Source organism: Camponotus vicinus, unplaced genomic scaffold (genome assembly GCF_025532165.1).
Source record: "Camponotus vicinus isolate PSW18456_S1 unplaced genomic scaffold, iyCamVici1.0 SCAF_9, whole genome shotgun sequence".
Classification (NCBI taxonomy): domain Eukaryota; kingdom Metazoa; phylum Arthropoda; class Insecta; order Hymenoptera; family Formicidae; genus Camponotus; species Camponotus vicinus.
Genome location: NW_028141981.1, coordinates 7,071,104 through 7,094,989, shown reverse-complemented (window position 1 = coordinate 7,094,989; position 23,886 = coordinate 7,071,104). Strand labels below are relative to the sequence as shown.

The window sequence follows — 23,886 nt, the reverse complement described above, 5'->3', positions numbered from 1 at the left end:
TGTTTATCTTTCCACGTCTTTGAATATTGTTTTTAATAGTTCGCGCAAAATGCATTAGTAGTGCGAATATTTTTTTCTACTATTTAAAAGACGATCAATAATTTTATTAATGACTGTTTTAATCGCGATTATTTACAAATTGTGTGATAATTTGAGTGATAATAATGTATCGCGCACGCATCTTGATGATTTCGATTATCATATTATAAAAATTTTTCATTTTATCTTATTTAACTAATCATGCGCGAGATAGATATCTTATGTGAGAATCACGGCGTTCATATAAAGTTGTGTGATAATCGCAAATAAATCGGATAGTGAATTTTATATTCGCAAATATTACAGACCTCGAATGTCTGTCGAAATATATCTTCGCACTTATATGTGACAGCATAATTATATTGCGCGCATATCTATTGAGGACTTCGCGATTATTATATTATAAAAATTATACGTATCGAATATTTCGTGATTATCAATTTATTTATTCGTCGCGTTTTCTCGCGAATTTTAAATCGCGATTTATCTAACTTAATCGCTGACTTACATCGAAACTTTGTCTATCTTTCCACGTCTTTGAATATTGTCTCTTTTATAAATCTTTTATAATCTGCGCTAGTAGTGCAAATATTTTTTTCTACTATTTAAATAGACGATAATTTTATTGATTATTAATCGCGACTGTTTAAATCATTATATAAATATTATTAAACTCTACTAATACATCGACAGTTAGAGATATAGTTAGATAATTAAATTATTAGAGAGGGACTTTGATAAAATCATTCGTTCCGTTATTCTCTATTAAACGTGGCGAACAACGCGGTTTTTAATTATATGTTAATTATATTTAAAATTGTAAAGTCTTAAGATTCATTTTATTTCATTTAACTAATCATGCGCGAGATGCAATATGTATTTTCAATTTGTATTTTTTGAATCGCGACATTTATATAAAATAGCGTATTAATCGCAAATAAATCGCAAATAAATTCGCAAATATTACAGACCTTAAATGTCTGCCGAAATATCTTCGCACTTGTGTGTGATAGTAATTATATCGCGCATGTCTATAGCGGCTCCGATTATATTATAAAAATTATACATATCGCAATCGAATATTCCGAATATTGTCGATTTATTTATTTGTCGCGTCTTCTCGCGAATTGTAAATCGTGATTTATCTTCTAAAAATTCGCAAATAAATCAGACAATAAATTCTATATTCGCAAATATTATAGATCTCAAATATCTCGAAATATCTTCGTATTTGTTTGATAATAATTACGTCGCGCGCTGTCTATCGACGGTTTCAATTTTCATATTATACAAAAATTATGCGTATCGTAATCGAATATTCCTAATATTATCGATTTATTTATTCGTTATTTTTACTCGCAAATTTTAAATCGTCATTTATCTTGTATTTAAATCATTGATTTATAATCGACGCTTGCTCTATCTTTTCGCGTTTTGAATATTGATAACCTACATAAAATGCGTCAGTAATGTAAATACTTTTCTCTACAATCAAAAAAACAATCAATAATTTTATTAATGACTCTTTTGATGACGATTATTTACGTTTAAACGTTATTTATAAAAAACTAATTTTTATTCTTAAATTCTATTATTGTATGTCAATTATTAATAATAAATATCGCGTAATTCATCATTGCTAATCAGTCTTGTTTGGACTATGTAGAAATTTTTAATAAATTTTATATTATTCATATATTTTGGATACTTTCGTGTAATTCTTTGTAATAAATTAAAATTATTTTTAAAAAATTAAATTGAATTTAGTTTTAAAAAAGTTTTAAAAATGAAATTTAAATTATCAAAATTATTTTCAAGAAGATTAAACAAATTGTATAATTATAAATGTTCAAGATATATTTTAAAAATTAAAAATATATCATATATATATGTAAATTAATATATAGCTATAATATTAAATCCAAATATTAATGCTATTAATATCAAATTATTTATGTTATTAAACATTTGAATAAATCGAGTACATATATTTGATATCGATAACATCATAAATTGTATTTTGTAAATTGTAAATAGTTATAATTGTATATTAATTATAATCTAATATTGATATTTTTAATTATTGACATAGTTTTGTAAAAATACAATTATAACTATAATTATATTACATGAAATTGTATTTACGATTGTAAATTACGTGAATACATTCTTATGAAAATTACACGAAAATTTACCGAAAGTATACGTATAACGATTATATAATATGAATGTAAAAATTCGATGCTAAATTAATGATCGATTATAAGCTTTACAAAATTTGACGAACGCCTTCGTTATAGAATCGCGAGTCAATTATTATAAATTTAATGATATGCTTTCCGTTAGATTTATTTATTTATAAATTCCATATCGCGCGGAACTGAATATTCGTATTCATAAAATAAATGAATAAATTATGATTGCGAAAATACCGTACTTTTTCCGCGTTATTTTCACGTTGTTTTCGCGTTGTTTTTGCGTTCTTATACAAAATTATTGTTTTAACAAAAGAATTTTATCGCTGTCCCACTCGTTAGATAATATTCATAAATATTGCTAATTAAATATAAAAAAATATCGAATAAGAATGTGAAGATTCGATGTGATAAGTCAACGATTAAATATTAGCTTTACAAAATTTATCGCGATCACCTTTGCTATTAAAGAATCGCGAGTTAATTATTATGAATTTAATAATTTGTTTCTTCAGTTATATTTATATTTACGAATTTCATATCGGAAAATATTCATAAATAAATTAATAAATTACGGTGCGAAAACACGGTGTTTTTCCCGCGTTCTTTTCGCGTTCTTAAACGAGATTGTCGTTGTTGCTTTCGTTAAATAAACGTTAATGAAAGTTGCGTGGCTCGTACCGCCGAGGAGTCGAAACGATTTTCATCATGGAGAATTATTTCTCATCGGTTCTTGTCAGATCCATTCGCGACGTCTAGTTCGGTGCCCTGTTAAAAATTGGGGATTTTTATTGTAAGATCCCACAATGGCTCTTATGTGGCACGCGCATTTAATGCGTTGAACGCACATTGCGTCGTCGACTTTCCATCGTCGGTGCCATTAATGTGTCGCGGACGGTGGCGTTTTGTTACCGCGTTTTCGCGTTGTAGTATTCTCGCGTCGTCGCGTTTTCGTGCATCCGCGTTTGACTTTCCGTATAAAAATCCCAATCTCATTATTGTCACGAGTCTCTGCTTCCGATGCCAACTAACTGGGATGTTTCGAGTTTGCACACGTTGTTATGCAACGTACTCGCGCTTCGTGCTTCGTCAAGTGATTCGGCCCGAATTGATTAGAACTCGATCGATTGCTCGGAATAGTCGTCAATGGATCCCTTCTCTTTGCTCGTCTACAGCCACACGTACTGCGTGTGTTAACTCTCGAGGAGTCGAGTGGATTCCCCTAGGCACGATTTTCGCTCGGTAAAAGGGGTTGCCTCCCCATTTTCTAAATTGCTGAATGTTAGCATTTAAAAAATGTGGGTATCCTCTTCTTTTGCCGTCTACTAGCCTGGTGTAGCATATAGCAACCGCGGGAGGCATAATATGTCCGGGCGGAGCACCTGAAATCGTGCTTAGCGGGTCCAGGTTCGATACGAGATAGGATAATTATGCGCGAAAAAGAGCTGGTGAACTTCATTTTCCTCTATTTCCGTCAATCGTTTCGTCTTCTTTCCGGTTCGGGCCTAGTCCTTGCTCGTTGTATCGTTGCATTCCCGACCGGTTGACTCGAAGCTGATTCTGCTAAGAGAAATGGGATTTTCGCTCGTACCGAAACCGAGAGTGCGGTCCAAAGTATATACATATTAAGTATATACATCGCGCGATCAAATATAAAAATTATATATATCGTGATTAAATATTCCGCATATTATCGACTTATTTATTCGTCGTGTTTTCTCGTGAATTCAAATCGTGATTTATCTTATAAAGATTCGCAAATGACTCGGACAGTGAGTACTATATACGTAAACATTACAGACATCAAATTGTCTGTCGAAATATCTTCGCATTTATGTGATAATAATTATATCGCGCGCGATAATAATGTCTATTGAGGGTGCTTTGATTATTATATTATAAAAGATATACATCGCAATCGGATATTCCGAATATTATCGATTTATTTAGTCGTGCGTTTTCTCGGGAACTTTAAATCGCGATTTATCTTATAATTTAATATTATTATCTTAATTTAATCGTTGACTTGTACGTCGAAGCTTTGTCTATCTTTCCACGTGTTTGCATATTGTCTTTTATAGTCTGCGCTAATAGTGCAAATATTTTTTTCTACTATTTAAAAAGACGATAATTTTATTAATGATTAATCGCGATTGTTTAAATCATTATTTAAATCTTATTAAACTCTACTAATACATCGACAGTTAGAGATATAGTTAGATAGTTAAATTATTAGAGAGGGACTTTGATAAAATCATTCGTTCCGTTATTCTCTATTAAACGTGGCGAACAACGCGATTTTTTAATTATATGTTAATTACATTTAAAATTGTAAAATCTTAAGATTCATTTTATTTCATTTAACTAATCATGCGCGAGATGCAATATTTATTTTCAACATGTATTTTTTCAATCGCGACATTTATATAAAATAGACATTTATATTAATCGCAAATAAATTTGCAAATATTACAGACCTTAAATGTCTGTGGAAATGTCTTCGCACTTGTGTGTGATAGTAATTATACCGCGCGTGTCTGTTGACGGTTTCGATTATCATATAACAAAAATTATGCATATCGGAATATTCCTAATATTATCGATTTATTTATTCGTTATCGTATTTATCCGTTTTCTCGCGAATTTTAAATCGTTATTGATCTTGTATTTTAATGTATTTTGACTTACATCGAAGCTTGATCTATCTTTTCGCGTTTTGATTAAAATTCTATTATGTCGATTAATAATAATAAATATCGCGTAATTCATCATCGCTAATCAGTCTTGTTTGTAGAACTTTTTAATAAATTTTATAGTATACGTATATTTTAAATGCTTTCGTGTAATTCTTTGTAATAAATTAAAATTTTTTAAAAATTAAATGGAATTTATTTTTAAAAATGTTTTAAAAATGAAATTTAAATTATCAAAGTTATATTCAAGAAGATTAAACAAATTGCATAATTGTAAATGTTCAAGATATATTTTAACATGTTATATTTTATTTTAAAAATTAAAAATTAAATATATAATTTACATATATATATGATATGTAATATTAAGTCCAAATGTTAATGTTGTCAATATCAAATTATTTATGTTATTAAACATTTGAATAAAACGAATCCATTTATTTGATATTGATAACATCATAAATTCTATTTTGTAAATTGTAATTTGTAAGTAGTAAATTGTGTTTTGTAAATTGTAAATAGTTATAATTGTATATTAATTATAATTTAATATTGATATTTTTAATTATTGACATAATTGTGTACAAAATACAATTATAACTATAATTATATTATATGAAATTGTATTTAGGATTGTCAATTATATTAATGCATTCTTATGTAAATTACAGGAAAAATGTTCGAAAGTATACGTATAATGATTATATAATAGTAATTTGTTAAATTAACATATTTGTTTCTATAGTACATATTTTTGAAATATTCATAAAAGAGTAACTATTTATATATTCATATCAAAGAATCATTAATAAATTCGGAAAATTTTTATATGAAATGTAAAAATTCGATGCGAAATTAATGATTAAATATAAGCTTTATAAAATATGACGAACGTCTTCGTTATAGAATCGCGAATAAATTTAATGATATACTTTTCGTTAGATTTATCTATTTATGAATTCCATATCGCGCGGAACTGAATATTCGTATTCGTAAAATTAATGAATAAATTATGATTACGAAAATACCGTGCTTTTTCTGCGTTCTTTTCGCGATGTTTTCGCGTTCTTATACAAAATTATTGTTTTAACAAAAGAATTGTATCCCTCTCGTTAGATAATATTCCTAAATATTGCTAATTAAATATAAAGAAATATCGAATAAGTGAAGATTCGATGTTATAAGTTAACGATTAAATATTAGCTTCACAGAATTTAACGATCACCTTCGATATTATAAAATCGCGAGTTAATTATTATGAATTTAATAATTTGTTTTTTCAATCATATTTGTATTTACGAATTTCGTATCGGAAAATATTTATAAATAAATTAATAAATTACGGTTGCGAAAATATCGTGTTTTTCCCTCGTTCTTTTCGCGCTCTTAGACGAGATTGTCGTTGTAATAAGAAAGTCTTATCGTTGTTTTTTTCGTTAGGTAAACGTTAATGAAAGTTGCGTGGCTCGTATCGCCGAGGAGTCGAAACGATTTTCATCATGGAGAATTATTTCTTATCGGTTTTTGTAAGATCCATTCGCGACGTTTAGTTCGGTGCCCCGTTAAAAATTGGGAATTTTTATTGTAAGAATGGAACTAATCCCAGGTTTTCCTGACAATTTCCGACAGCAATGGTTTCGGTAGTCATTCAACGACGAACGCCATACACTTCTTTAAAGTCGAATTAATTTAAATAATATATATTTAGATGTGAGAGAAATGCATCTATTTTTTTCCTTCTCGTTAAAAGTGTTCTGTCATTATTAGGATTGGTATTATTATTGTTTAATGCCAGAAAGATTTAATAGTAGATTAAATATGGATATAGCGTATATTTTTTGTTTATTGTGTATAAATATCTATTTTTCAACTAATTTCATATTGTAATTAGTTTTTATTAACTGTTTGTTAAAAATGAATACGAACGAAAATTTTTTTTTTTTAATTATTAATTAATTATTTCTAGGTACTGGGGACATTAATATTAGTTTTTAGTTTCTTTTAAGAAACTATTTGCAGGTATTGGACATCCATCGCCATTTTAGAATATTAGTTTTTAGATATATACCATTTTATATATATGTATAATAAAATACATGCATAAATTAACGTATCCAAAATATTTTTATAATTTTATTAATATTATATATCATATAAATGCGAAATTATACATGAATGTTACATAAAATGTGCGAATACTTAAAAATTTTGAGACGAATCGAATGGGTACCCCTATATCAGCAAGATATTGATTAAAAGAAAAAAAATTATTAATTTAAACATTATAAGAATAAGAATTTAGAGAATTAATCTAGAATTAATTATATATTTAAAATTATTTGATTTATTTTATTTTACAAACTATTCGAATTGAAATTTTTTAAATCTTGCTGTTATCGGGTTCGATTCGTCTCGCGCGCGCAAACGGTACCCCAAAATTATTGTGTTCGCACATTTAACACAAACTCCAATGATGCATGGATTTTATTATTTATAAATATAATCGTTCGTAATCACATTTCTATAAAAAAATTGCTATATCCATTTAATTTTCAATAAAGAAATATATTTCTTAATAATGAAAGAACATGTTTTCTGACGTGAATATCAATTTCGTGAATCGAAGATAATGACGAGGGAATTGTCGTTGATTTATTACTGAAATCATTGCTATTGGGAATAGTCCGGAAGATCCGGAATTCGTTCCCTCCTACAGTGAAGTTCTCGACGTTCAATGGATCACTTAACTTTTCCTCGCAGATTGATCTTGCGAAATCTGATGAGAAACAAGATGCTAATCGTTCTCCATTTTTAAGATCGCTCCTCTTTTTAATGGATATTATCGGTATGTCACTCGCGTATCTGAATATTTTGAATATTATCGATTTATTTATTCGTTGCGTTTTATCGCGAATTTTAAATCGCGATTTATTTTGTAATTTAATCTTTGATTTACGAAGCTTGTTTTATCTTTACGCGTTTTGAATATTTCTTTTGATGGTATGCACAAATGCACCAATAATGCAAATACTTTCTTCTACAATCGAAGAAACGATCAATAATTTTATTAATGATTCTTTTGATCATGATTATTTACGTTTATATACGTTATTTATATAAAACTAATTAAGTATTATTATTGTATGTCGATTATTAATAATAAATATCGCGTAATTAATTACTACAAATCAGTCTTGTCTAGTCTATGTAAACATTTTTAATAAATTTTATATTATACGTATACTTTGGAGAGACACTTTCGTGTAATTCTGTGTAATAAATTTTATTTTGTATCAAGTTTCAAATTATAATTTATATTAAATTTGTATTATATTTTGTAATATATATTTGTAATGTACATTGTATATTATATATTCTGCATTAAATTTTATAATATATTTTGTAATATATATATACATTTGTAATGAAATTATTTTTATGTTACATAATTTAATATTTTGTAATGTGTTCTTTATGTAATTGCAAATTAATTATAATTTACGTTGTAAATATTATAATTATGTAATATATATCTTATTCTCTGTTTGGAAACTTTGTATTAAAAGAAAATGAAAATAAAATTAAAAAAAGTTTTTCCTCCTCAATGTATCTCCACCTTAACAAAGATATTTGCCGGGTGAGAAGGTTTCAGTACTCTCATGAACCTGAGAGCTATGCCGGCGGTAACATACGCCGATATTTATATAGAATATAGACTATTCTTATATTTACAGTGGCACACACATACATATAGGTAAATAATTTATAAAAATTATTTTTATTATTTATTATATTTATTATATTACTTTCAAAACAAATGAATTAATTGTTTTATGAATAATCAATTAAAGAATCTATAAACATATTAAAATTTTTCTATAATTTAATATTCCGCGTGTAAATTATATAATGCATAGAATATTTCGAAACAGTAACGCGTTATTGTTTACATATTACGGTCTCGTTGTCATGGTGCGTGTGTATGTGTGTGTGTGTGTGTGTGTAGAGAGAGAAAGAAAGAGAACCACAAAATTTTATTTAAAAAATTAAAATTAAGAATTTATTTATATTTATATAGATAAGCGTCTTGCTATATCGTTTCATTACATGTAATTACATATTATTAATGAAAGATGATTGATCATTAATTATATGTTAGAAATATGATGATATATCTTCATTCCCTCCTGAGCGACCAATAATTAAAAAATTATTTAATACTGTTAATGATTAGATCTCTTTATAACATGAAAGAGTTTATTTATAATAAAATATAAATAAATATTTAAAAAAGTTAATATAATTTGAAAAATTAATTTGAATAAATTTTATAAAAATTAATAGAAAAAATTTATAAAAATTAATAGAAATCGAGTCATCTATAGCAAAATATATGGAAGTTTTAGATTCAATTAATTAATTGATCAATATATGGTAAAATACTGTACTATCATCTATCGCTAAAAATAAAATTATTTTATCATTAATTAAAATCAAGAAACAAAAAAAATAACTTTTGTTAATAAACTATGTTTTATTAAATATAAAGATTAAATCATGTTGAGAAAAGACAACGTTAATTGATAAATATAGTCTTATCCATTTTAAATACAATTTATCAAAAATCTATAATTTAATGAGTATATGAAATAATTTATAATTTATTAATTAACGTGCCTATATATATTTTATTTATTTTTAATTTTTCTATTGATATTTACAATTTTTCTATTGACAATGTATATTATTACTTACCTTCAGAATAAAACAACAGTTTCTTTAAACAAGAATTTAATTTGTATAAATAAAGAATTTAATGTAACTTGTGTAAATAAAAAAATCGTGATTCTTTTAAAAAACTAATGTAAAGATCATTTAAAATTTTTCTTCATATATGAATTAAGATCATCAAAAAGTATCGGGACAGCAGAGGTGATCTATGACCCAGTTTATTATACAATTACAATATTCTTCGCTAATCATACTGTGATAAATAATAATCGTAATAATCGTAGTATATCTAGATAACACGAACTATTTACGATTGATATGATTTTATTTATACACCATTCAACATTCTCACTCTTTATCTCTTTCTCTCTCTCTCATTTGCTCCGTTTCTCTTTCTCTTCCATAAAGATCATCCTTTCATCAAAAGATGAAAAACGATAGTCGCACAGACATGCATTATAGCAAGAAATTTGTCTAATTGTTACAGTCCGTCGACGGAAAGATTCGCAAATTGCGACATCGTCGTTCGTAATCGCTCTCATCAGACATGTATAGTCGATAATTCTTAGTACAAAATAGTCAAACGATTTCTCGTTCTCGTTTCAACGGGATTCTGCAATCGTCTCGACATTTTAAGAAACTGTCATACCGTGCTCTTCGCGTATATTATCCTTACACGATTATGTTATGTGTCTCGTGATAACGTGTTACACACATCGAACGTTAGTAAAACCTATGATAATCCTATAATTCTCCACGAAGACATCAAAAGATTGGATACTTTAAACACAAAGATAAATAAAGTGTCAAAAATAAGGTATATATATATATATATATATATATATATATATATATATATATATATATATATATATATATATAATTTATTAATTATATATATATAATTATGCAATGTACTAAACAAAATTATTCCTCTCTCTTACTAGAAGAATGAAAAGAACTTATAACAATTTATGTTTTATAGTCTTCTCTAGATATTTTACTACATAAAGAGAGGCAAATTTTGTATTTATTAAAAGAGAAATTAGATATATTTATATTCTAGTGTGAAAAATTACATGTTAGCTGAGTTTTCCTCAATTGACATTTTTCACTATTCATTTATGGTTTAAGGTATCCAAAGATGTGTGTCTTACGTCGAGAATATAAATTCTTCTACGAGTAGTCGACTAATTGGTATACTCGGAGCATTGCAGCTTCGTTTTCTCCTAATTACTGAACATCTAAGATCGTCTTAAGCCAATTACTGTGTGGATAGAAATAAAAAGCAGATAATCGCATAATTATTTCCGTTTATCTATTTGCTTCTAAATTTAATGTTTATTTCATAGGAGATAGATTTTACGAGAGTAACAAAATATTGTATTACTTAAGTATATTCAAACTGTCATGCAAATAATTTTATTAATTTATAACTAATAATTGATATTGAGAGATATCAATCAACTATTGATATTGCTAGAAAGATTTGAATATTAATTCAGAATTAAAAATCAGTACATGTATCTTCTGCTTCTTATTCCGTCCGATCGTAAATTGGTTCTTATGCATGTATATGGCGTATCGAGTATTATTTATCTACTACTACAAATTGTATATATACAGGTAGTATATACACAGATGAGAAGATGATGGGACGGTAGGAGAAAAATACATTTTTATCACGCAACGATAAAGAACGCGCGGCGATCGTCGAAACTAGGAAATAAGTATCTCATCGATACTAATTCACACGCCGATCTCTCTATATCCTTTCTTTTTTACACAAGAATTATACAAACTGAAATATGTGATTGCAGAGGGACTAAAGGAACGGGACTATACAGAAAATTAAAAATGGTAAAAAAAATGCTGATGTAACTGAAAGCTCTCTAGCATTTTTATTCTCAAATAATAAAAGTTAAAATATAATGAAATAATAATAATAATATAATAATAATAATAATAATTATATTAATGAATGTAACTAATACGGATCATCAGTAAAACGCCTATTCACCTGTGCATTATCGCATATCAAACGCATTATAATATCGAGCGAGCAATCGATCGACAATGATGCCGTAACGAGAAGAGGGGAGTGGCCTCTTTATACGTTAATATTCTGTTAATTATCTACAAGCACTCTCCTGACGAACAAAAGTGGAAAACCTCCTACCCCTCTCTCTTTTTATTCAACTATCTCCTCTTCCTGATTGCCTTCTTGTGTCCTCTTTTCACTCATCGTCGTCCGCGTATCTACCAACAAATGTACGGCTTTAGAAATTCTTTTTATTCTCCTTTCTTTCCTCTCGTCTTACTATAGTTCGTCTCTCTGTTCGCGCGCATGTTTTTGTCGACGTTCTCGTTACAGCTTGGTCCACGACTCTGGGAGTTTAAGGAATTTAGAAATGAGATGAGGGATGAAATGAGTCGAAAAGGCATGCATTGCTCCTATATGATCTAACAGTTTGCACAAATTCTTCTTGTGAAGGAATTCTCTAAACGCGTTAACCATCCGGATTCTTTGAAATAATAAATGAAAAAGGAAAATTTATAATTAAAGCTCACATATGAAAATATTATTGTTAGAAGCTTTTAGAGCGCAACATAATTATATACTGGCACAGTGTCGTGCAAATTGTTGGATCGACAATTCGCGCGCGCTTCCCTCATTTTGGAATTACATACAGATATGTAGAAAGTAAAGCATTGTTTGTGCAGATACGTAAAAATTCAATTTACACGACAAGCGACATTAACAATAGTAGCACGTATCGTGTGATTACATAGTAATCTCAATCAATACAGACGATGATGATGATGACATGACGATGAGAATAATACATGCTGTTATTTCTTAAAGGTCCGCACGGATTTCCTATCTTATCATATTATATGTACAACGTCCGTTTATACATTTATGTATATATGTATATGCATACGCCGATGCATGCACAAGTTTATATACGCCGATATACTCATGTGACATTATAATTGTTAAAGGTATACATACATTTACGCAAATTCTGCACGTTGATAATGAAATCTATGTACATATGCATGGGTTTTAGGAATAAGTATATGATCAGTATATCACGTTCGTTTCCTGATCTATAATCTAAAATCATAGCCCTTAATTAATCACCGAGAATCCACCGGAAGTAGCATCGATCTTAACGAGCGCGAAAATCGACAATTTTTTTTCTAACTCACAGAAGAAACGTTTATACATCAAAAATATATTAAAATACATTAAAAAACATATTTTAAAATACATATCTTATTGTATTTTCATAAAAAAAGAATTTCTTTTTTTCTCACTCCCTTTCTCTCTCTTAGCATAAAATATCGAAAAGATCCGACTCTTTTCTGCCTACTGTGCCAATTTCATGGATATACACGAATATACGGCATATAATTCGCATATGTATAGTGTAAATAATTATATATACATTACGTATTACTTAGGTACCGTGTTATCTACAATGTTACTAACTATCGCTCGCACGAAATATGTATTTCTCATCAACATACAAATATTCCCACGCGCGTCACGTCGCCTCCGAATTTTTTTACGAAATTCTACCGTTCTCGCAAATGTACACATTTATATATAATAGATCACACATTATATAATACTTATTGTACAGGCAATATACTTTGGCATGAATCATAACGTTTCGCGTATATCGATCGTGATTCGAATCGGAGCTCGGTACCGCGCGTGGACATCGCGATCCTCGGTACAACACTCGGTGGTCTTGAATTCACGTAGTATATACAGCCCTGTGACACAGATATGTACGATACGATGACAGACACGCCTACGTGTATATATATGTACAATTGTATTGTCGGACCTCGCCGCATTTTGCCGTTGAGATGCACTGTAACCCTGCTTGCCAAAGATGTGCCATCGAATAAAATTATTTTTAAAATTATTTGAAAACTATAGAAAAGGAAAATATATGATATTCTTTCTCTGCTAGTGTGATTTAATCATTCAATATCTTCACGAAGGTTCTTTTATGATAACAAAATACTAAAGTATATATGAAATTATATCGCGAAAAGAAGTTTGTCAATCAAATTTTCCTTCAACAATCACATAAAACGTGTCAGAGTATTCGATGATTTCCTAATTAATCTGACAATGTCGAAAACGATGTCGATTTTAACGTAAATTATAATAATAGAAAACGTATAAGAAAAGAGATAATCAACAAATAAAGATTACGCCACTTCACTTCGGCTTTCGAAATATAATTATAGAGATGTGATCAAGTTCAATATATATTTATGAATTTATTTATGAACCGATTCAATTCAATATCATTTTATCCAGATATCATTTTATTGGAATCGTGAATTATAAAAATTATGTGTATGCATTTATATATCATCATTTAACATCATTGTAAAAATTTCATACATTTAAGTATGAGACAAATGTATAACAAATGATAATAGTATCAATATAACCGAAAGTTTATAAAAATATATTCGAATCTCTTATGGATATTTTAAATCAGTTTAAATTAATTTAACATTTAATTTCGACTCAAACTCCACTTAAATTACATTTTTAAGTAATCATATAAGATTCGAATTTAAGAAAGTTTCGATTACATTATAATATTGTATTTTGCAATACTTGTACTAGACTCAATTGCAGCATAAAAAATTAATTAAATTTTGATGCTATTATATTTATATATTCTTATAATAGGTTTAGACATGCTGCAAATGCTAATCAATACTACTTAATCCCATCTCTGTGTAACTGAAATGTATCAGATATAATAATTCTATAAAAATTATATAGATTTATATTTATGGAAAGATATAGCACATAATTTGACATAATTTTATGAACACTGTGCAATTAAAAGATAAAAATGCAAAAGTTGTTAAGCCTTTTCTATTACTACTTCACGATCTATACTTTTAACATCAGAACGTTTCGTTCGTAGAAAATTCGAATGTCATTTCTGTTCATATGTCGTTGAATAGCTTCAAACAACAGAATTGATTCTATTTGAGGAACTCTGCCAAAGTTATCAAAGAAATAGTAATAATTAATTTCTTATAACTGCCTAAAAGATTCGCGCACGCAATTGCATGCTCTAGTGCACATTGATGCATCTTAAAATCAGGTGTTATCGATAATTATTTATGTAAAGAAATGATATAAAGGTCTTTCCAATTGATAAATGTTTAACATATCAATATATTATATAATATATTATATATTATATAATAATAATATAATATATCAATGATAAGATGTGCTGAACGAGAAATTGGCCACATGCTTACGTCTTCATATAATTTTTTTACGACTTTTAATATGCATCAGTGTGCATCCGAAAGAAATTAGTGCGTCCGAAAGAACTCGCACACTTATAAAAAAACTCCCTTATCAATTTCTGCTTTATCCAAAACGCAGCGTGTCTTCGTATACTTTTTATTAGATACTTATAACAAGTTCTGATTATTCAATGACCAATCGATTTATGTATTCTCTCACTTATATTATCTCGTTTAACTTTCATTTTTACATACTTACATTCTCACTAACACTCTCACTTACACATTCAGTCGCTTCTCAGCTTTATGTAGAACTGATTACTTATTTTGAATTTTCTTTCCTCTCTCTCACTCTCCCTCTCTCTCTCTTTGTGAACTCTTTATATGTCTTATATTATTATCGAATTTTAACTGATATCACCAAAATTGCGATTATCGATGATTCTCAATGGCTGTGACCTTGATTTAAAGTACAATCGTATTTTCATATTCTTTGCTCAACGGGATCGAGAGTTAATTTGTCTATTCCCGATTTCTTTTTTAATCTATTGGAATATAAATAAGATCTGAAAAGATAATTAAGAATAGACAAGCAATTCTTTTACTCGGTATCGAATAAAGAAATAAGAAGGTCTAATTGTAGTTTAAATTCCGATTTGAATTATCCAATCTTTTGAAAATATTATTTCAACTACTAACTTTAAAAAATCAAATTATGAGCTAATGATAAAATTCCGGTAGATTGCACAAGCGTCGTTGTTGTTGTTGTTGATGATGCTGATGCTGTTGTTGCTGCGGATGTTGTTGATGATGCTGATGATAGAGAACGTCCCCTTGATGGGTCGCTTGCTGATGTCACTCATGAGACTTGTTGTTCAGCGGATGATAGTTGCCGCCTGCCGAAGCAACCAAAGCCAGAGGCAAAGATGAATTCAAAGATGCCGGGTGAGGATGCGAATGGCCCATGCCGGAAGAATGCGTCGTAAGGGCCAAAGGACTACCAGACATGGAACTAGCGATAGAGGCGAACACCGAAGGCGCGGACGACGTCATCGTTGGGCTACCCATCGCTGCTGTTGGCGGATTGATCCTCTTTTCTTTTTGCCTTCTAAAATATAAGTTATACATAAATTGTTCTGTGAAAAAAATCAATGATACGAAATCAACAGAGAATTTACAAAATCTGATTATCATGAATTTGAGAAAGAAAAAATATAGAGATTATGTCATAATTATATCCTAACAATCTCAGTATTTACCTATTGCAGAACCATACGCGAACGACTTCTTTCTCCATTGCAAGACTATCCGCTAGTATAGTTATCTCTTCGGACGTAGGCTTCGGGTTTTGGATAAAAGCCTTTTCTAGAGCCACTCTTACGCTCGTCTCTATCGATGTCCTTTTCTTCCGCCGTCTGCCGATCGCTTCCGGTGTCGTAAGTGGATTCGATAGAGAATTGGGATTGTTCAAGGAATTATCGGCATCCTCCAGCCATTTTTGTAAGAGTGGTTTCAGCTTGCACATATTTTTGAAAGAAAGATTTAACGCTTCGAACCTGAAATGCGGAAGCATCGATTTTTATTTAATTAAAGTCAATAACGTTATTAGATTAAATTAAAATTAATGTTATTTATTTTTCTTTTCATTTTCTATTTTTTAATTTTTTATTGTGTAAAAATATATATTATATGTGATTCAAATAATATACAAATAGTTATCTTAGTTGAAAAGCTCAGAAATATTCAGACAAGCTCTAAGTTTCTACAACGATTGCGTTATCTGAAAAAACTATTCTCATTTCATCGTGTAGTTTGAATTGAGAATATATATCTACCTGGAGATGGTAGTTTGCGAGAAGTCGTTGCCGTAGAGTTTGCCCATTGCGAGTCCAACGTCTCCTTGGGTGAAACCGAGCTTGATTCGCCTTTGTTTGAACGTTTTGGCGAATTGTTCTAGTTCCTCGAGATCCGTTGTCTCCTCTGGAGAGGGTTCTAACTTTACCGATTTTACTGCTGGCGGGGTGCTTGGCGGTGGTGGTGATCGTTGCGCCAAATTTCGCCCGACTAAACTACCACTGTTTTGAAGAGCCTGCTGCTTCTGCAGAGCCTGTAACTGCTGAGCTGCCTGAGCTACCGCTTGCTGTACCTGATAATATTTTAATTCTTTTTTTAGAAATTATAAATTAAAACAAAATATATTCAAGTTAATTAATGACGAGGATCACTCGCGATTATATGAAAATTTATAAACATGCGATTTAGTTGAAGAATATTTTCCTGAATATTTTGAATCTTTCATTTTTAGAGAAATTTTTTATTCAAATATAGTGACAATCTGCGTGTTTTTATTCGCGAAATCACAGAGATCAACAATGCTCGGACACGATTCTGCCTTACATCGTACCTGCATGGACTGTGAGCGCGGATGACTCGGTCTTGTTGGATAGCCACCGCTCTGCAACAGCCCCTGCAAGACGTCGACGACCATTGGTAAAAATCAACATAATGGTCATCTGTGTTCCGTTTTTACTCGTAATGAATATTTTTCTTTCACGAATCTCGCGATACATAGTTAGCTATTTATATTCAATTTTGCGCCCGTCAGCCTCGAATAAAGATAAATGTCTTAGTGTTTTCATGTTGGAGTGCGCGGCACGTGTCGGACTCGTGTGTACAGGTACGAGAAAGAATATGTATAATTCCAAGGGTGAATCTGTCTGATCGATTATCTTCACCCTTTCCTTAGGGACATGATGCTCGATTATGAGAATGAGGGGCTCGCGTCGCGGGCACGAATCGGAAAGGGTTCGGGGGTTGGTCGCGTGTCCCCGGTATACAAGCAGCTAGTTTATGCGCGCATTGTGGCCGCGAAGACACCCTACGGAAACGCCTCGAGTTGAGCCACGTGCGGGATCAATCGCGACAGGTTATCGTCTAACAACCCAAGCATCCTTTTACTTTTAAACAAGATCTCCCGACATCTTATAAATATCTACAAGTATTAAATAATAAATATAATAGAAATATCTAGAAATATTAGATAACGTGATTATTTTTGCATAATAATAATAATTGATAAAAAGAGCTAATGTTTACACGAGTTGTTATTAATTAAACTTAAAATATGCGAGTAAACAAAAACAATATATATAAAATATATAGTATTTCTTCGATTTTAATTTATCTTCGAGATTCCGTTAAAAATTATACTTATTACGTTATATATAACAACTTTCAAAATTATTCCATATTCCAATTATTCGGATCTGAAGAAATGAAAATTGATTCACACGTTATGTTAAACGATACTATGAAATCTTCTCTATTAAGAATTAAAGTCGAAGGACCCGCAAAAGGTGATCTCCGAATGAAGAAATTAAATGTCTGTTGCGGCAGATAAGCCACAAAGGCCTTCACGTGGCGCGCACACGTAACCGCTCGCGAAAGGGTTGGAAGAGGCAGGTTGTACTCGGCGAAACGGTTCCCCGAGTGAAGAAGGTCGTGTGCCCTTCTTAATGCTTCGCATGAATAAAAAAAAAGAGGAACACACGGAGCGAGAATCCTCCCATAGCTTAGGAGGAGAAGAAGCGGGACGAGAAAAAGGAAACATCCTGGCCACGTGTGAGGTAACAAAAGGCACCCCGTGGCAAGGTGCCGAAGGGCCCTGGGCCCACCTTGTGGCACCGTGCGGTATCTTCCAAAGAAGAGAGAGGGAGAGAGAAAGGAGACGGGGAAGATCTAGGGCCCAACAGGCCCTACGCGCAAATATGCGTGTACATGTGCGTGCACAATAAATGTATAATACATGAAGAACGCGGCTGCCCATTAAGTGTGCTAAAGCTCGAAGTCGTTTTGTTGATTTTTCCCGGAGACTATATAGTTGCACGCGCACGTCGTGACGGATTTTCTATAGGCATTTTTTTTCGTAAATGCAGAGCCTGATCCATTCAAATCGTTCGCGAGAAGGGCCGCATGGATGAAGAGGAGACAAGGGGGAGGAAAAGAGGGGGAGAGAAAGAGAGAAGACGCATCCAGGAAGCAGGATCGTTTTTCAACGTATCCCCGGATATCGTAGATCGATTCCTCCTCCTTCTTCTGTCGATTCGAAAGATCCGACGAACAAATAGTGAGAAAATCGTGAAACGCTCTTTTCATCCGAGAAATGCGTGCTGCAAGACGACTGATAAATATGTCGCTTCTTTTTCGACGATCAAGCGCGTCTTAAGGCATGCTCGAAATGTGATATTTATCGAGGAACATCAGGAAATCTCTTTGTCCTTTTTCCGGAAATGTCTTCAATTATTACTCGTTTTTTAAGTTTCTTATATCGTCATTATAGCTCTGATGATATATTAAAGATTTAAGTATCTTAAAATTCATATTCAGATTGTTTTAATCATATCTCCTTTTCATTCTTTCATATTTAATTTACGATTAAGACTACTTCAACTTAATATTTTTACATATTACACTTTTGTGTTGTCTAACAATAAAAAGGCTAAACAATCTGACTAAATATCAGGCAAAGAAGCTTCCAGCCGAAAGGCCGCCAGGACTATCTCAATGACTACTCTCGAAGAGACTTTAATGCGGCGTAATGGAGCGCGAAGTACAGTCTTGATGTGGTTGTAAGTTGGCGCTTTTGCATCGGGTATGCGAGCGCGAGACTAAACGAAGAGGCAGCACCCCGGCCTCCTTTGTGCCGTCGCCAAGCCGGCTATCTCGACGTCGAATCGCGAGAGTGCCGTCCGCGAAAGAATAAGACGTTCGCTCTCGCCGGATCTACACCGATCAGATAGCACAGCCGGATTGGGACTGAATTGTCGTTTCTTCAACGATCCGCGCCGATCGGCTTCGATTTAGCCGACAGAATCGTGATATTGTAATGTGCGATTCAAATGGATAAGATAACTCGATACAGACTAGTGTTATCGGTAGTGTTATATCCATGTCAACAATATGATATGGAGATCAGAAATACAATATAATACTCTTCAAAACTCTCATTTTAGCCTGTATCAGAGAGCGAGTTTCATAAACTCACCGAATTTTGCAAAAAGAACTGCGTCTGTGCCGGAAGCTGCCCCGCCGCCGGATTAGCCTGAAACATGGCGAGTTGTTGCAGCAACGATTGTTGCTGTTGCAGCGTCGAGGCGAACGCTTGGATGTCTTGAGGCGATCTCAATGTCCCGAGAGAACTGTGCATGAGCAATTGCTGGCCAACCAATTGAGCGGCCAACGCTGCCTGCGAGTTACTATTGTTCTGCTGGCTAGATGTGTGTTGTTGTTGTTGTTGCTGTTGATGATTGCCCGTGAGCTGGCTGCTGACTACGGAACTCGGTGGAGACGCGCTGCCACTGGTACCGCTACTACTATTCCGTTGCGAGACATCCGTGACCTGAAGTAACATCGTCAAATTAAATTTTCGTCAATAAGTCTTATACTGCAGATGAAAATTTATAACAAGTGTGTATTTCAAGACTTTTATTATCGCAGCGTGTGCTTTTAACACATCTGCAACTCCGCGAGTACATTTTCCAGTGTTAAAAGTCAAGATTACGAGTCTTACGATCAGCCAAATGATATGCCGACGACTCTTGACATTCTACGATTGAATGCTTTATCGCTTCAGATTATCAAGTGGCAGTCTCTGACTCCCTCCTTCGAAATGCGGCCTACGACGCATTTCACACTGTAATGTGGCACCGAGAACACGAAGAATCAGCCGAGAGCCACGCGAAGAGGGCCACCCTCCCTAATATTACAGAGTAAATTCGCCGTCGAACAAAGCCGTGTTTACACTCGGCCAGGTCAGGATATTGGTCACTACGGTCCATCCTGCGCTCTTTTGTGTTTTATAAAACCTACTCTCCCTACGTGTCGTCGTCCCTTCTTGTCGTTCATCTCGCTAGTGGCTTCCTTTATTTATTTGTCAAATATTGATCGCGAGCGCTTTTTACGCCCGTCAAGAGAGAGAGAGATAGAGAGCGACCCGTAAGAAAGAAAAAAATCGGAGACACGACCGGGACGTTCCTCTCGAAAGAAAGCATGCCGGATATTACGTTCGCAAATGGGATTGGTACCGTTGTTGATACATTTAAGCAACGCACACAGGCAACGTATGATAATACGTTATATGACAAAGCAAGCTTTCGTTAAAATGAGTAGAGAAAATACCATTCGAGTTGAATCATTGAAGAAAATTATTTTTTGCAAACATTATTGGCGAATTAAATACAAAAAAAACATTAATTAGCAACAATTAAATAAATAAAATGTTCGATTAGAATAAAATGAAATTTATATTTATGGGAAATTCCTATAAATACATATGTACATAATATTTTCTACAAAAAAAGGAGAGTATATAAATATATTTATTTGAATATTTATTATAATTTATTTGAAGAAATGTTTAATAGATAAAATTGTTTTTATTTCTAACAATTTCATTAAAAATTATATCTTTATCATCTTTAATATTTGCTTGTAAAAAATTTTGCATCTAAATTTCTCTATTTTCTTATGTTTTATAGCAACGGCGACGGTTATTTACGATGATTATTCACTTGGCTGTAAATATTCCTTATTAATTTTAAAACAGCGTGTATCATATCGAACGTCGATATTAATAGAACTGCTGTGACACACGAGTCTCGAGACCAAAAAGAGTAACTAATTTCGCGCGTATTATCTAAACAGCTGTAGCTTCGCGCACGCAAGATGACGTGCAAACTATTTACAAACGAATTATAGTCATATATATTTTGCTCGCGGCATTAAAAGTCGAGCCTCTTTTCAACACTCTTCATGTGTCAGAAATGATAATCATTAACATACAGTGTGACTGCATGACAAAGTGTTTCCATTTCATAACTCTCTTTTAATAGAAATCGCAAATTCATAAAATATTGATAAAAAGTATTGACAAAATTAGATAAAAATATACAGTCTTAAGGTTTTCGCAAAATAAGATTGACATAAATTCGATAGAATAAAATAGATTAGAGATATATATAGAATTAGATATAATTTACCAAGTTGAGAGCTTCCTTGTCCGAGTCCATAGAGTCATTATCAAAGTGTGCTTCGGTGGCATCATGGATGTCACTTGCGATGCTTCTGTCATCGCCGCTGAGTTCTGGACCGTCAACATCGCCGTGTAAGTCTGCATCTGTAACAATCAAATAAAGAGTTTCATGAAAAATAATGTAGGTATATATACGCGTTTTCTCTTCAATCTATTATCTCTCTTACTTAATAGATATTTATAAATCTCTATATATTAATCTCATTAGACGATTTTCAAATATAAATTCAAGATATTTTAAACTCGTCTTCTCAAGTCTTCGTATCAAGCTTTACCAAATTTATGAATTTATTATTTATTTATTGCCGTACAATCGTTGTTATTCTGCGCTCTATACTTCCGATGGTGGTGATAATGTGTGGGGGTAGTAGTCGGTGTGCTGGTAGCATGAAGACGCATGTCCGTAAAGATCATTCTGGGTTCCTCCAGGAACACCATCATAATTTCGTCTCGTCCGTTCGCCGTCCCTACATCAGGACGATTCTCGAGGTCCAGAACGATGGTCGATTCCTCGCGCGAAAGCGAAAAGGATCGCGCGCGGCGATCCCAGGTTGATCTATCGATCGGCGCGATCTCATCCCGCTTCGGAGGACATCGGGACGGAAAAGAGGCTGCGCACTTCGGTCCAGGGAAAAACGCGACGGTCTTTCACTTTTGTTAGCGCGAGAACGATCGACTATCGAACACGAGATAATTGCGTACTAATTATGTTCACGAGACTTGGAGCAGACGCGTTTGAGTTTAATTATCGCTCGTTCGACACCTCATGAATATTTATACGATTCCACACGATGTTTCAAGGAGTGAGAAAGAAATTGCGAAGGTCACCGCGGCAACGCCGGTCTTCGTCGACGGACCGATACGAAGCGAATGTCAGAATGACGCAACGAAACCGTGCCGCTAAGGGCGAACCAACCCTCCCCACCACCACGTGGCCCGACCGGGTCCCGGGATTGGTCGGGCGCATCGGTTACGTCGAACCGATTGGTCGCAGCGAACCCTTTTGCCCTTTTCGGCGTGCCCTCTCCTCCTTACTCGATCGCGGCAACCCTTCGCGAGCATCCATCATCGTATCTTATGACTGCTCTCTCCCTCGCCACCCCTTTATCGAGAGTCGCCTTCGTCTCGCGCCAGGGTTGCCGGGATAATGGCACGGAACCGATACGCAGAAAACTGGCTTGCGCGAGCGCGATTGGCCCGCGCGAGATTTTTAATAAATATTTCGATACGCTACTTTGAAGGGATTTATGACGCCCGACGTCATATGTCGCGCATGCTCGTGTCCGCTGTCGAAGCTCCTCGTACGTTATCGGGATCGCTAAAGCTTGGGATCTTTTTCGTAATCATTTTTCTTGCACATGTCAGTTAATGTTGTAAGTTGTAAATGATCGCAGAAAAATTTGCACTATTTGTAATTGATTTGTGTATTGCTTCAGCTAGTGCGTATATTAAAGCGATAAGAATCCTCAAATGTGTTATACTATTAAAAACTAAAATTCTTTAGGGGGCATTTCTAGATTTATATATAACGTATATCAGATACATGTTACATATAAAAAATGTTTATTATATGAATAGATAAGATATTTCAAATCAATCCTTTTAATGATAGATTCTTTATCAGTCAATTTGGAATTGATTATTTAGCAAAGCTGTTGAGGCATCAATAATTTCTAAATTATAACTGATTGAAGAGGAAAGAAGGATTTTTCGCGAGAACAAAACTTCTAAGAATTTAAACTATATTCTTTAGTTAAGTTCAAATAAAGTTTACTTTAATAGAATTTTGATTTGAAGTTACAAAGATATATAACGTAATTGAAAA

The 23,886-nt window shown here is 32.3% G+C and overlaps 1 protein-coding gene across 3 annotated transcripts in view; it reads right to left on the bottom strand.

The window, feature by feature from the left end:
• Positions 1 to 11,536: 11,536 nt before the first annotated feature.
• Positions 11,537 to 23,886, bottom strand: part of LOC145976832 (uncharacterized) — a 128,137-nt gene continuing 115,787 nt past the window's right edge. Inside the window, exons 5-10 of one of the 3 annotated variants that reach the window (XM_083108258.1) lie at positions 22,009 to 22,145; positions 20,016 to 20,369; positions 17,376 to 17,438; positions 16,807 to 17,117; positions 16,231 to 16,527; positions 11,537 to 16,079 (exon numbers count right to left, since the gene is read on the bottom strand). In XM_083108258.1, coding sequence (XP_082964384.1) covers positions 15,827 to 16,079; positions 16,231 to 16,527; positions 16,807 to 17,117; positions 17,376 to 17,438; positions 20,016 to 20,369; positions 22,009 to 22,145 — 1,415 coding nt within the window. In that variant the 3' untranslated portion in view covers positions 11,537 to 15,826. The remainder of the gene's footprint in view (positions 16,080 to 16,230; positions 16,528 to 16,806; positions 17,118 to 17,375; positions 17,439 to 20,015; positions 20,370 to 22,008; positions 22,146 to 23,886) is intronic. The other 2 variants (XM_083108260.1, XM_083108259.1) reach the window with 2 other exon arrangements.